A 14,901-nucleotide genomic window follows, 5' to 3' on the forward strand; every position below is an offset into this window, starting at 1 on the left:
GATTCAGAGACTCAAAAACACCACCAAAGATCATATTGCTCTCTGGAAAGGCTTTCTTGATATCTGCTTTATTTTAACCTGGCCAGACCTGGTGTTTGGAAGATGGCTCCTTGTTTTTTGAGCACATGCAGAAGAGTTTGCCTCTGAAGCTCTCTCAGAACCTGAAAAACTTCCCTAAAGACCCCAGCAAATTGCCCCTCTCATTGACTCAAATTGTCATGTCAACCAATAACTGGTGAAGGGAAAAGAATTGAGCTGATTCCTTAAATTGGAGTTATGCTAATTTGCTCAGATCAGAACCACATGCTTCAGTAGGTAGGAAGGGATGGGACTAGTTTTTTTTTTTTTTTTTAAACCCAAGATACACTACTATAGGATCTGGTACAAGGTCCAAGTGTAGCTAGTACAATGCCATGGAAGCCCCCAAATCCAAAACTACAATTGCCTTCTCTCGCTGGACAGCTCCAGTTGTAATTAAGTACAGTAATGGCATATATGCAGCTGAATCTATCTCCTAGTTTCCATCCAAGTCCAAGATCCAGTGACTCCTTCTTGCCCTGTTGTTGCTTGTAAGCTGCTTTCTTCAATTTTTTACTTTGGATGTATGGTCTTCGCAGAGTCTGTTTTGCTTAGGACTTACTCGCCTTTATTGCCCTAGCTGACTCAAAGGAATCAAAATAACTGGCTGCCAATCAAGAGAGCCTTACCTCCAAGCCCAAATTGAAGGAACTGAGGTTTAGTTAGTCTGTCTTCCTTCTACCTTGGAGCGCCTTCAAGCCAACTTCAGAATTTTTGCGGACCAAAATAGTGGTTGTGTGAAGTTCTCTGGGCCGTCTCCGTTAAATCGAAGGATTGGCTTAATCCATTTACAAGAACTCTTCCCGCTGTACGATTCCACAGCATCGAAAGGGGTTCGGGTACGACAGTCGTGAAAGCTTGGGTGAGTGGAGTTTGAGAACTGAAGACCTTACTGCTTTGTGCGGTTTCAGGGAGGTTTTACTCCTTCTTTTGCATTCGGCTAATTTGACCAGCCGCTCCTACGCCCAGAGAGACAGAGGGCCGGCTCTCCCTTCCCCACGCGCGCAGCTTCCAAGCTAAGTGCCACCCAGACTCCCGGGGCCAGGGCCTCCGGGCCCCGACCAGTGCGGCGTCCAGGGTCCAGCATGTCTTGCTAGGCGATGGCAGCCTTCAGTGCTCTGCGGCCTCGGGCTCCGGATCCAGATGCTCCCACGGCTTCATCCCCGTGATTCCACTTCGGGGCCCGAGACGCAGAGGGACCAGCGCGAGGAGGCGCCACGGCGCCTGTCTCCTTGCTCTCAAGAGGCCCCAAAGAGGCGCCCTCGGCGGCGGGCTGCCTGGGCCTTGCCTCCGGGGTGCCTACCCGCGCTTCCCGCCCCTCCCCTTCCCTTCCCTTCCCTTCCCTCCCCGCCGGCCGCAACTCCGGCCCGCCTCACCCGACCGCGGGCTTTGTCCAGCGTCCGCACAGCGGCCCCTCCCCGTTTTCGCCGGCTCCGCCTCCCCGATCCCCCCCGCCCCAGTCAGCTCCACTTCCTCGGCGCAGGAGGCGGCAGCGGGCAGGGGACGAAGGGGTTAACCACAGGCTCTTCCCGGCGCGGAGGGATCCGGAGGCGAACCGAGCGCGGTGCTGAGGCCGCCTCAGCGAAAAAAATGTCCGCCTGAGGAGACCCACAAGTTCTATTCGGGGGGACCGCCAGCCCGCCCCGGGAGGAAGGGGCGGCCAGGCCGGAGAGCCGCCTCCCCCGCCCGGACCCGAGAGCTCGCGCGGGCCAAAGTGAGCCGTGCCGCCGGGCGGTGCAAGGGGAAGCCCGAGTCCGCTCTCCCGGCCAAAGTGAACTTTAATCGGGGTGGTTGGATGCGGAGACGGGGCGGCAGGTAACTGCGGGTTGGCGAGCGGGAGGGAGACGGCGTGGCGGGGCTGGAATCCCCTGCCGGAGCTGGGGCGTCCCCGGCCCGCACCCCAACTCCGCGCCCCATTGTACAGAGCCAAACCCGAGGTCCCCTCCAAGTTGGGGAGCGGAGTCGGGTGGAGGCGCGAGTCGCCGGCGGCCAGGCCCGCGGGCGGCGCGCTCGGCCTGCGCGCCCCGCTCGCCGCTCGGCTGGGGCCGGCACCCGGCTCCGGGGCGCGCGGGAGAGCGGACGGCTTCGGCCGCTGAGCCAGGCTCATTGTTCGGCAGGTCCGGGGCAGGGCAGCAAAAGTGGGAGGAGGCCGAGCCCGGGGAGAAGGACGCCCGGCGAGACCGAGACTAGTTGTTGGCGTTCCTGCTTTCTTTTTTAAAACGCCCCTTGGGCGCGCGGGGGGTGCTTTCCGACCCCCTGGGCCCGCCGGGGACGTCCGGGAGGCGGCGGCCGCAGACGTGGGCCTGCGAGCGGCGCGTTCGCTGCAACTTGTCAGTTCTATTGTTGCCGAGCGAGTGAGTCACTTCGTATCTCCCCTCGCCGCTGCTCCGCTCTCTGGACGCCGAATTGCCCCTCACCCCTCCCCACCAGACCCCCGCCCCGGCCGGGCCCCGCGCGCCGAGCTCCCGGCGACTGCGCGGGGCAGGAGGGGCCGGGGAGGGGACCGGGACCAGCTCGGAAACTTGCGGGAGAGGCAGCGAGTTGCGGGAGCCACCGCGTCGCTCTCGGGCCGCGCCGAGGAACGCGTGGATTCAGGGACCCGGCGCGGGCGCTGAGCTCTCCCGCCCCCTGCTCGCGTCGTGGTGGGAAGGAGTGGGGGAATTGGAAGTCAGCTGGGCGCCCCCAGTGCTTTTCCTCCTCCCTTACGCCTCTTTCCATCCCCTCACACACTTTGGGCCTCGGTGGTCTCTCGCTCAGCCCGTTTTCCCCTGCCTTAGGACCTGCTAGAAGTGGCCGAAGATGAATTCCCAGCAGCAGCGCATGGCCGCTATAGGGACCGACAAGGAACTGAGCGACCTGCTGGACTTCAGTGCGGTAGGAAAGCGTTCCACGGCATCTTGGGGTTCTACTGAGGTTTACAAGAAAAAAACCAAGCAGAAAAGAGTGGGGAAAGACCCAGACACTAGGCGGGGTGAACTCCATCTCTTTTGAGCAGTAGTTCTCAGGGCTGGAGTCCAGCTCCCCCAAGTTGGACACCTGAACTTTGATGTAATGTCTAGACTTGCAGATTTCAAACTTTAATGCCAGAGGGGTCGTTTGATTTAACCAGTTAAAAGAAGAACAATATAATCATGAGCTTTGGTTGAGTCATTCTTTGACCCTGATGATTATTAGTGATTTTAAACTGTTTATAAAGACAAATTATTTTTTCTTCAACTCTCCTCACCATTTTCCTCCCTAAGATATGTTTATGGTACCTGAAAGATGTCAGCTGCAAGAAAGTGAATCCAGGGCTAAAATTTTCAGCTATTTGAGCCAGTACTTTTATTTTAAGGTGCACATACGGTATACATGTACGCACTCTATCTGTAGTCTGAACCGGGAAATATCTTTAAAAATATATGGTGAAACCACAGGGCTGGCTTGAATTTCTTTATCAGCTGCTATTAGAAGACAGGACTAATACCTGCTTTGTAGGACTGTGTTATCCTTACTGTACATAGTAATTTCATTGGACATGATTCTGACTGTAAGTGCATATTAAGTAATGTTAATATAATGAGATTCACTTAGTTCCAAAGTGAAGATCATGGGTAGAAACTTACTATTTAAACTTAATTAAACCGGAATATTTATGTAAATGACTGGGTTTTCAGAGAAGAATGTAGTCAGTTTTTTCCAAATAGTATTAGGAAACAGTATCAGTGTTTCCATTCTGAGTCTGAATGTATCTCCAATTTTATTTCAACTTCCCTATGAAATATAGTAACTAACTAATGACACTTGGTGGAATTTTATTTGCAAAGAATCTAGAAGAATTCAGGATTAATAGATACATTTGGGTTATTTTGCAGATGTTTTCCCCACCTGTTAATAGTGGGAAAACCAGACCAACAACACTGGGAAGCAGTCAGTTCAGTGGATCAGGTAAGATGTCTAAAACTAGAAACTCATATTTTGGTGGTGTGACACATTTTAGTAAAAAAGTATGAAGCATTTTAATATCTCTTTTCATGCCATTTTCTAGTGTCAAGTTAAAATTATAAATAAAAACAAAAAAGCATCAAACATGGACAGTTTGCTAAAGATTCATTGATTCAGTTACAAGAATTTTAATACAGATTTAAAGTTGTTTGTTCATTTTCCTATGAATTTAAAATTGAAAATTATCTTGAGTTCAAAGGATTGTTTCAAACCTTTATATTTAGAAAAATGTCACAAAAAATAGTCCATGAGTGGTCTTTAAAACAAATTTTTTCATATATATATATATATATATATGTGTGTAATTTGCTAAATTTTAACTCACTGTCACTAAATCTGGATTCTAAAAAAATGGTAAAATACTATTATTGATCATGTGTATACAATAATTGAGTCATGCGATAATTAGTAAGATGTATTTATTTTAAAAGTTGGCTACTGGAAATTTATAAGTAACTAATTTCATGGGCAGTTATTTAAAATATTAATGGATGAAATGTTAGAAATGAATATAAACTTATGTTTTTTTAAATTATGTGTCTTAGATGAATAAGTTCTGCCTGTTCTATATTCACATTACATTAGGGTAATGTTTATTAGATTCCTATTTCTATACCAATGCTGTTATCTTTGAATTTATTTTTGGTGTATTTATAACTATTCTGTTCCATTATTAGACATTTCATTTTTTTCCTAACTTTTTTTAAAACTCATCATTTTAAAATTAATATTCCAGAAGTAAAGTTCATTCTGATGTACAAAGGCTATAATTTCTGTTTGAATTTATTCCTTGGTACTCAGAGAGATGGAAAATAGTAAAGCCATAGCAGCAGCATCATGTGAAAACCAAGTGTCAGATCTCTGAGCTGAAACGCAGTAATTGCTTTTTGATCAGTGCTTTTTATTTACCCTAGTAAACTGATAGTGATTTCTTAAAATACTGTGAGAATAAAACACTGGGAATTTTAATAACTAATTTAAAACTTTATTCCACTCACATTTAAAAAATGTATCAGATCATACACTACTAAAATTCACTTTTAATTATGAAATTACAACTTGTGTGGAAAATATAGCATGCTATCTAGCATCTCAAATAAGTAAAGCATTTTGTAGCCTAAAGGATAATAAAATATTACATTTGTTCAAAAGGATATCATGAAATGTTAGCCAAATCCCAACTCTTCTCTCATCCCCTTCCTTTTTACTGGTAATCATGTGAAATTTTACTGTTTGGGGGAATAGAAAAAAATTATAAATATAGAAGGTGGGTATAGTCTTGTGTTTTGACTACATTTTGGTTTTTACAACTAAGAATTCATTTTCAGGAACTTTCAAATTGCCTTTGTCTAACCTTGTATATTTCCTTCAATGAGTAGTGATATTATTTTATACTGTTCTTACTTACATTTGGATAATATATATTTTTTGAAGATAGATGCAAGGAAAATATATTTAACTGGATACTTAATGAGAACTAGGACTTGGACTTCAGAAACTTGCTATTATAAATTCTTCCCAATTTTAGAATAAGAACAGTTATATCAAGAATAATTATAGTCTGTGAAATTAAAAAGTGTTTAAACTCAAATGTGGATTGCAAGCATGGCATTGGAGTTGCTAGCTTCCTTTCATTGCATTACACAAAGAAAATGTTATTCTGTTTTGTAGAAGTGGTCACACTTGATTCTTTGGAGTAGGAAATTTTTAGTTTTATCATTTGTCTATTGAAAGTTTGAACTTAAACACCTGTATTCAGTGGACATGGAAATATTTACCTGGGTGGTTTGTTTCAAATGCCCCCCAAAATTATAATAAAATAAGCTGTGACCTTCAAAGTTAGTGAGTGGATTTAAATTTAAGAAGAGAAAAATGGTATGTGATTATTTTATGTCAAATATAGGGTAGATAAGGCTTCACTATAGCCATTTTTTATCTTAAGGTGAATGTCTAAGAGAAATTGACAGAGTAATATTTTATTTATATTTTCTATATACTTTATTGACATATGAATAATCTTGTGCCCTGATTTCAGAGGATATTATGTAATACATTGTAATGCCTGTTTATTTGCAGCATGTAAGGAGCTAAAGAACTGATTTTTGCTTTTGAAGTGCTACTATAAAGATTAGAGTTTTTTTGTCTTTGAAAAAGAATTTGCAAAATCTTATGCCTTTTTCTTTTTGAAGATGATAATTTAACATTGTGCAGTATAGTTTTCTCTTGATTATTTATTTGTCCTTTTAGAGAATGTCTTAATTTCATAGTAGATTGTTTTTGAGAAATAGTATATTTTGAGAAATATATACTGTATGCTTTCAGCTAAAAAAAATTCTAAAAGTCTATAAGTATGTGATATTATCTGTATCTTACTTCTAAAGCAAAGCAACTTATATGATAGCTGACACTTCGTCAAAAGTTATGTAAAAGATATATTTACTATTTTTCATCTCCAAGAGTTTATTATAGTGTTATTTCTTCATCAAGGTATTAATTTCTTTTGTAGTATAGTTTCATTGTGAATTTATCCATTCGCTGTGTGAGGTGTTCTCTAGTGACCTTCAGAAAAGTGTTTCTGTGGAAGTGAAAGGTGAGGTATTCTATTAAGGCAGTATATAGAAAGAAAGTTTCTGGAAAGGATTGATAAAATGGATATGGTTCAGGTATTTAATTCTCCTAACCCCCAACTTTAGGGTTTGAGTATGCAGATTAAAAAAAAAATTAGATTAAGTATTTGAATGTTTTCTGAAAATTTCCTTTGTATTTTAATCCAAGTAGTAAGAGATGTTGGAGGGGAGTGGTATAATTTTATAAACCATTTGTATTGATTGAGTTTGTCTTTCATGCTTCTGTCTAGAAAGTTACTTTAACTAGGAGGTTAAAAGTTTTCCTTTTCCTTTTTCAAATAAGACTTTTGTAATAATATAAGTTTCATCTTAAGAGTTTTGGGAACTATTTTAAGAAATATCTTCTCGTAATTTTTAAATTTAAAAAAGGAATACAGTTTATTATTTTTCAGTTACTGATCAGCTGGAGTGAGGAGGATATTCAGAGATACATAGTTTTTTTTTTTTTTAAATATTGATGTAAGGCCAGAAAAATATTAATGAATTCTCATTAATTGCTTTTCAGTGATTTTTTTTAAATTAAACTTTTTGTTTTGAGATAATTATAGATTCATATGCAGTTATAAAAAGCAATACAGAAATCCTGTGTAACCTTTACTCATTTGCCTGCAATGGTAACATCTTGCTAAACTGTAGTACAATATCACAATGAGGTTATTAATAGTGATACAATCAAGACAAAAAAACTGTTCCATATGACAATGATTCCTGATGCTGCCCTTTTATAATTGCATTCTCTTCTCAGATAATTAAAAAATCTGTGGTAAGATTATTAAATACCTACACATCATATTAAGCATATTAAGATTATTAAATGTCTACTTGTCCTAGTAAGCATTTCAGATTGCTGTAGCATTATTTGAACTTACCAAGAAAAAAAATTAAGAGAAAACCAAAATTTTACTAATGTGTTTTTAAGGTGAACTACAGTAGAATAGGAATGGTGATTTTTTTAAACAGAAGGAAAACTAGGTTTGGCCTTTCCTTTAAGGTATTTTAAGGTACCTTAAAGGAAAAGGTATATTTAAGGTCATATTATACACTGTGTTGAAATTTATAGTTATAAACTATAGTTTTTAGTTATATATATTTGTTATAATTTAAACTTGTTAGACATTTGCTCTGTGTAAACTATAGTGATGAATGAGAGTAACTGCATAGTCAGCAGGGATGTGGTGGAAAATATATTTTAAAATAAATATGGTAAGCTATTAATAGATCATTTAAGGGAAAAGTTAAGTAGCAGAGGAAAAGTTAAGTAGCAAAGGGGTCTTTTAGTGACAACTTACATGTGAAAATACAAATGGAAAACTGAAAAACTAGGGACAAGATTATATCCATGAGTAGAATATATTCTTTAGAACAATTCCTATAATGTTCAAGCTATTGTGGATCTAATGGATTTGAAAAATGACTTGATTAGATCACAGCATTTTAGATACTTATTGTATGTAGGGAAGCATAGCTGTATTAATGGGTTTTGTCTGTTTTCATAAACAGTCTAAATAAAAACTCAAGTTTCTTTTTTTCTTAAACTATCCTATGGTATATTGTCTTCTTTGAGTTTTAAGATTTAGATTCTCTTGGAATGGGAAGATAAAGATGAAGATATTCAACCTTGAATATAAGAACAGTTGTTTTCACACTTTGTATTTAACAAGGCCGTATAGAATATATTCTTTTATTAAAGCCAGATACCCTTTTCTGTTCTTGAGCAATTGATAATTATGCCTGAATGTTACTGGCTGCTTTATGTTGTTGAAAACTGGTAACCTGAAGATAAAATGTAGAATTGTAAAGTAAATTTCTGTAACAAAAATGTCAGAAACTGCACATTAATGTAATTTCAGTTAAATTAATAAGAATCAAGATGTGCCATAGATTCAGGGAACAGGCTTAAGGAATACTCAGAAGTTTTGAATTCAGAGTTGACTTGTGAAGGAGATAATGGAAAATGAGTTAGGGAAAAGAACTGGCCTCTCAGGTGTGGATTAGCATGAGGAGATACCCAGAAATGGAATTTGGCTCCATCCAAGGCCCTATACAGTTTGGAGAAAGAGAAGCTGATTTGTATTGACACCATTCCTGAATTCATGTCATAATCTGTTACCTGGAATGATTTTGCATGAGTTTACATACACATTTTATCACTTGTTAACTGGTTGATCTTGGGTAAGCTACTTAACCTCTCTTTGTTTCTGTTTCTTAATTTGTAAAGGAGTACTAACAATATAGCTATTCATGTGAGGTTGTTATGAAGATTAAATGAGCTAATACACTTAATACTCCAAGAACATTAAATGGCATAGAGTGATTTATTAGTGGGGAGGCTATAGAATAAGGAAAACATTTGTTTATTCAGGAGACTTTTGTGGTTATTCAGGGATGAGCTGCTGGTAAAGGTTTGAATTTTATGTTAGTATAGAAAGTAGAAAGGAAAAATACTAGGAGTAAAGGATTGATAGAATATGAAGGGTTGAATTTCTGTAGGTAAGAAAAATGACTCAAGGTTGTATTTATGACAAGATTGGAAAATGGAGCACTGGAAATAATGAAAATGCTGAATTGTTCTGAGCATTTTAAATTTTATACAACTGCTCTGGGGATGTAGCTTAGGAGTAAAGTGCTTGCCTAGAATGTGTGAGGCCATGGATTCAGTCCCCAGCATCAAAACAAAACAAACAGATAAAGTAATCACAAGACCTCAGACTCTTGGCTAATTTGGGGATTTATGAGGGAAGGATGGTGGGAGATAAAGATCTTACTGCTGCTTATAAATTAATACATAGTTGTCATTGTAAAGAAAACTGGGGAATAGAAAAAGCAACGTGGAAAGGAAAAAAACCCTTATTTTACTATCCAGAGAAAATCGTTATGTTTTCATTTTTTTTCCCCCTAAAGTCCTGATTTTTTTTTTCCCTGATAGATAGCAAAGTTGAGATCTTAATGATGGTTTCATTTTCTGTACTGCTTTTTTATTTCACTTAATATTTTATCATTAATATTTTCTCATATTACTAAAGATTCTTTATAAAGTTGGATTAAAATTGTTATATGCAGTTGTTTGGGATGGATATTGCATAACTGAAGTCAGTTCTTTATTGCTTGACATTTCAGAATTTTGTTTATTTATAATGTGGTAGTGAACACCTTTTTGTATGAACATACATTTTTACCCAATTTACATTTTTTTTTTTTTTTTTTTGATAGAAGACGTAGACTCTGTTTTTGTGCCTTTAAGTTATAATTAAAGTTCCTTAGGGAAATGCACTCAGGGAGATAAGTGATCAGGCCAAGAATTGATATTAGTGCTGGAATTAGGTGTATAAAATTAGTGACTTTGGTTGATTTTTTTTTTTTTAATATTTTTAGCTGTAAATGGACATCTTTATTATTATTATTTTTTTTAATGTGGTGCTTGAGAATTGAACCCAGTGCCTCACACTTGCTAGGCAAGCACTCTACCACTGAGCCACAACTCCAGCCCCTTTTTTTTTTTTAATATTTATTTTTTTAGGTGTAGATGGCCACTACACAATGCCTTTATTTTTATGTGGTGCTGAGGATCGAACCTGGGTCCCTCCTGTGCTAGGTGAAGGCTCTACCACTGAGCCATAATCCCAGCCGCTTTGGTTGATTATTTAATGTAAAAATATAAATTTTTATTAACATACGAAAGGTAGATGATGACATTTGGTACACATTTGTATTTTTGTATAAAAGGGTGTGCCATGACTAGAGAGGGAATTCCTTTCATTCTCTGTGTTTTTTAAATTGGAGTGGAATCTAATTGGAGTCTTGTCAGTAAGACTTGAATTTTTTACTTTTTATGAGAGATGCAATGTTGTGTGGTAGGAAGAGTTGAATTTAGGAGCCAGACAACTGGTTTGGAATTAGTATTTTGCAACTGATTAGCTATGGGGTCATAGACAAATCATTTGACTTAAATTTCTCATTTGTGAAAGGGGAATTATAATACCTACCTTTGGAATCCTTGTGAGATTTAAATAAATGAGAGTATTTATGTATTGCCTGCCACTCCCTGCCATGTTAGCTACTTCAAAAATGATCACTACCCATTATTATGCGGCATCTTCTTAAGTAAAACTTTAGAAGTTACATAATAACAATAATAGTAGCCAGTGTCTATTGAATTACTATTGTATGTTAGCATTATACTAAGTAATTTATGGACATTATCTCATTTCGTATTGGAGAAAATGAAACGCTTTGTCGGTAGTAATGGTGAGAAAATGTCCTCACATGGACAGCATATCAAAATTTCCTTTTTAAAAAAATTTTTTTTTTAGTTTAGTAGATGAATACGCAGTATCTTTATTCATTTTTATGTGGTGCTGGGGTTTGAACCCAGTTCGTCACACATGTGAGGCAAGTGCATTACCATTGAACTACAGCCCCAGCCCCAAAATTGCTTTTTTTTTAATATAGTTTTTTAGTTGTAGATGGACACAATACCTTTATTTTGTTTATTTGTTTTTATATGGTGCTGACGGATTGGGCCTAGTACCTCACACGTGCAAGGCAAGCATTCTACCACTGGCCACAACCTCAGCCCCTCACAACTGCTTTTTAGTGCCATACAACTATATGTGTATTATGAATCTGAAAAGTAATCAAGGATGAGTAGTTGTGAAAGGTCATCAGGTACCTAAGAACTTTACTTACCTTTCTTCTTTCTTTTAGTTGATTGTTGATTTCTTCTTAATCCTGTCTTTTTTTTTTTTTTTTTTTGGTGGTGGGGGGTACTAGGGATTGAACTCGGGGGCACTTGATCACTCAGCCACATTTCCACCCCTATTTTGTATTTTATTTAGAGACAGAGTTTCACTGAGTTGCTTAGCTCCTTGCTTTGAATTTGCCATCCTTCTGCCTCAGCCTCCTGAGCTGGTGGGATTACAGGCTTGCACTACCATGCCAGGCTTTAATGCTGTTATTTGTAGATGAGGTATGGTAGCATATAGAATGGGTGAATAGAATGTGTATGCCTTTCGAAAATGTTCTGCAATGCTTAGGCATCACCATTATTAAAATGTAGTGTTTTCTCTACATTTTTTCCACAAACTTAAAATTCTGAAATGAGGTATAAAAAAATAAGATAAAAATTATGTGACCTGAAAGGACAGAATAGCTGGGAGACAGGAGACAGGTTGAAGAGAATGTTAAGAGTCTCCAGGATAGGACTTTTCTTCTCTTTCTCCTTCTTTCTCTCTCTCTTTCTTTCTTTTCTTTTCTTTTTTTTTTTTTTTTTTTGTGGTGCTGGGGATTGAGCCCAGGGCCATGTACATGCTAGGTGTGGTTGAACATTTGTTTAATGAGCTACATCTCCAGCTTGTCCACTTTTCTTCCTAATGGCAGAGGATAAGAGACATAAACTCCACTAGTAGCCTGAAGCAACATGTTGCAAGTCAGCAGAAGAAATCTTATCTTAAATATTAATGCATATTTTACTTTCTATGTAGCATAAACATATAAGTCACAGAATATACATGTTTTTCGTTAACCATCAGTAAAACAAGATCTGAAGATGTGTTTTGCTTGGCTTGTGGCACCATCATCTTCCCCTTGTTTTTCTTTGTATTTTGGGAGTAGGGACAGGGTCAAATGGGATACTGGCCTATACTATCCCTAGCAGGAAACCCAGTTCTGAAGCATATTCTTTAGTTGTCTTTATTTCTGAACTTTTCCTGCTCCTACAGAAGCCTATGATTAGGGAGAAAATTGTTTCTATAGGGAGGAAGCTGTTATTTCCATAAACTAAAACACAGATAGATTTGTTAGTGATGTAACTTATTTGAGTCTGTTTTCTGTCTCCAGCCAGATCATCCTGTAACTTTTTAACATACCCTACTTAGGAAGAAAATGTATATTTTTGTTTGTTTGTTTTTTGTGGCACTGAAGATTGAACCCAGGACCTTGCACTCACTAGGCAAGGGCTTTACCACTGAGCTACATCCCCAGTCCTGAAAATGTATTTTTTTATAGAGAAAAACCACATTTTTTTTTGTATGTTCAAAATGCTCTTTTGTGTTCCAGGTAAAAAATGTGCTCTCATAAACACCATGGTGAGTCATTCAAGCTACTGTAAATTGCTTGGGTACTAAAAGATCACCTTTAAAGATCGTACAGAAATGAGAATAGATAAGAAATTGTTTTAAATTTTTATTGCATTGACTCAGGGATGAAGCTTCAAAATATTTTAGTAAAACAATTTGAGACAAGAGATGGGACAGAAATTATTACTTAAAAAAATTTTAACCAATACTATACCTTACTATATTTTTGGTTATTAAAATTTGAGAAATTTGGTTCAAGATGTCATTTTGCCATCACTGTTTCAGGTATTAAGAAGGTACATGAATTTGAACTAAGAGTTTTCTCTGAATTTGTCATAATCAGACTGATGAAACAACATTCTGGTTATGAAATGGAAGTCTTTCTGTAGGCTGTCTCCCTCAAAAATTGTTTATTTGCTCCTGGTAGTTCTGCCAGTGAGCTGTTGTGAGCAGGATCAGCTTATAATTACTCCTTCTCTACTTCATTGGTGTCTAATGTAGAGAACACAGGTTGGACTTGATCTGAGGCTGCTCCAGTCAACAAGCAAATGTGCTGCTGTTCTCAGCAAGAGCTGGGAGCCTTGGTGGGGCATGGAGTGGGAATTCCTGCTAGGAGGGATTATCATAGTCAACTGGAGGAGCTTTCGTCCTGGAGGCATATGTTATTGTTTGAGGTTCTTGGGAGTAAATAAGAGGTTTGCTTGTGTCACTGGAGAGGAAAAAATCTAAGCTTTGAACTTAATTATGGAAGCATGGTTTGTCCACAAGTGAATCTGAGCTTATATGGTCACTTGTAGAGCAGGAGTAAGATCCTTTTTTTTTTTTTTTTTTTTTCCTGATTGGAATATTTCCTGATTGGAAGCCCTATTATATCCAGCTCACTTTGTCATTTGCTCAGTGTCCCATTTGCTTACATGCCTGTTATTGACATGTTTTTCATGTTGATCTGTTTTGGGAACTGTTTTTCGATGTGATCCTGCTTTGGAATAAAGTTAAAGAATGTTTCATATTGAATCTCTTGATGGCAATATGTAGATAGATTGAATTGACTGTAACTTTCCAGCTATGCAGGTAATTATAGCTGTTTCAAGACTATCTTGAAATATCTTTTTTTAAAGGGTTTTGTTATTTTGTTGTAGATGGACATAATACCATTATTTCATTAATTTATTTTTATGTGGTTCTGAGTATTGAACCCAGTGCCTCATGCATGCTAGGCAAGTGCTCTGCCAATGAGCTACAACCACAGCTCCTATCTTAAATATCTTTGTAGTGTTTCTCATGGAAGTATCAGCTAGTTCTTTTTATTTTAGATGATAGCATGTATTATTATTTGTTGAAACTTTTTTTTCTTCCAAAGAGTGACAATCCCTGAAGTAAAAATTTTGAAACCCAAAAAAGGTGTAAGCAAGAATTTTCCCAAAAATTCAGTGTAAACTTTTGCTAGCAATATCTGGTTTTACCTAAAGGGAGGCTGTTGACACTATTTTCCTAATTACTGTGTAGTTATCAGGCACTGGGAATGATTTGTAACTTATGATTTATGTACTGTATTAAGTTGAATTCTTAAACCCACCTGATCCAGTGAATTTCAGAAAAGGAATTAGGGAGATACCCCCCTCACCCCCATATTGCTTTAAACTCACAATAAAGAAATTCTTTGGTACTGAAAATATAGACTAGGAACTTTATTATTTTAAATAAAGAAAAATTGTGAAAAGCCTGTTCATATAAGGCGATCTTCTCAGATTATTGGCTTTTTTAGGTTGAACTTTGTTTTGCGTAGTTCACCTAATATGTTGATTTAGGGAGTCAAATTCTGTTTTGAGGAGAAATGAACTTTCTCATCTTTTGGACCCAGGAATATACTGACAATTCTCTAGTCAGTTAAAGTACACAGGGAAATCTTTGGGGTACTATATGGAGAGTCAAATTGTTTTCATTGGTTCCTCATTGTGTATGTGTGTGTGTATACACACACACACACACACACACACACACACACACACACACACATATCCAGCATTAGATGATCCCTCTAAAAAGGAAGCCTCAATCTTGACCATACCCTTTGTGAAGTTTGAATACTGCCTCGGAGTATAGACAAGAAAATTCTACCAAGCTCCAGTGAGCTTCAT

General features: G+C 38.3%; 1 protein-coding gene across 8 annotated transcripts in view; it reads left to right on the forward strand.

The window, feature by feature from the left end:
* Positions 1-1,594: 1,594 nt before the first annotated feature.
* Positions 1,595-14,901, forward strand: part of Tcf12 (transcription factor 12) — a 351,984-nt gene continuing 338,677 nt past the window's right edge. For 7 of the 8 annotated variants that reach the window (XM_076850834.2, XM_076850837.2, XM_076850836.2 and 4 more), the window contains exons 1-3: positions 1,595-1,893; positions 2,856-2,952; positions 3,933-4,005. In XM_076850834.2, the coding sequence (XP_076706949.1) occupies positions 2,878-2,952; positions 3,933-4,005 (148 nt within the window). In that variant the 5' untranslated portion in view covers positions 1,595-1,893; positions 2,856-2,877. The remainder of the gene's footprint in view (positions 1,894-2,855; positions 2,953-3,932; positions 4,006-14,901) is intronic. The other variant, XM_076850835.2, reaches the window with a different exon arrangement.

Source organism: Callospermophilus lateralis, chromosome 3, assembly GCF_048772815.1.
Source record: "Callospermophilus lateralis isolate mCalLat2 chromosome 3, mCalLat2.hap1, whole genome shotgun sequence".
Lineage (NCBI taxonomy): Eukaryota > Metazoa > Chordata > Mammalia > Rodentia > Sciuridae > Callospermophilus > Callospermophilus lateralis.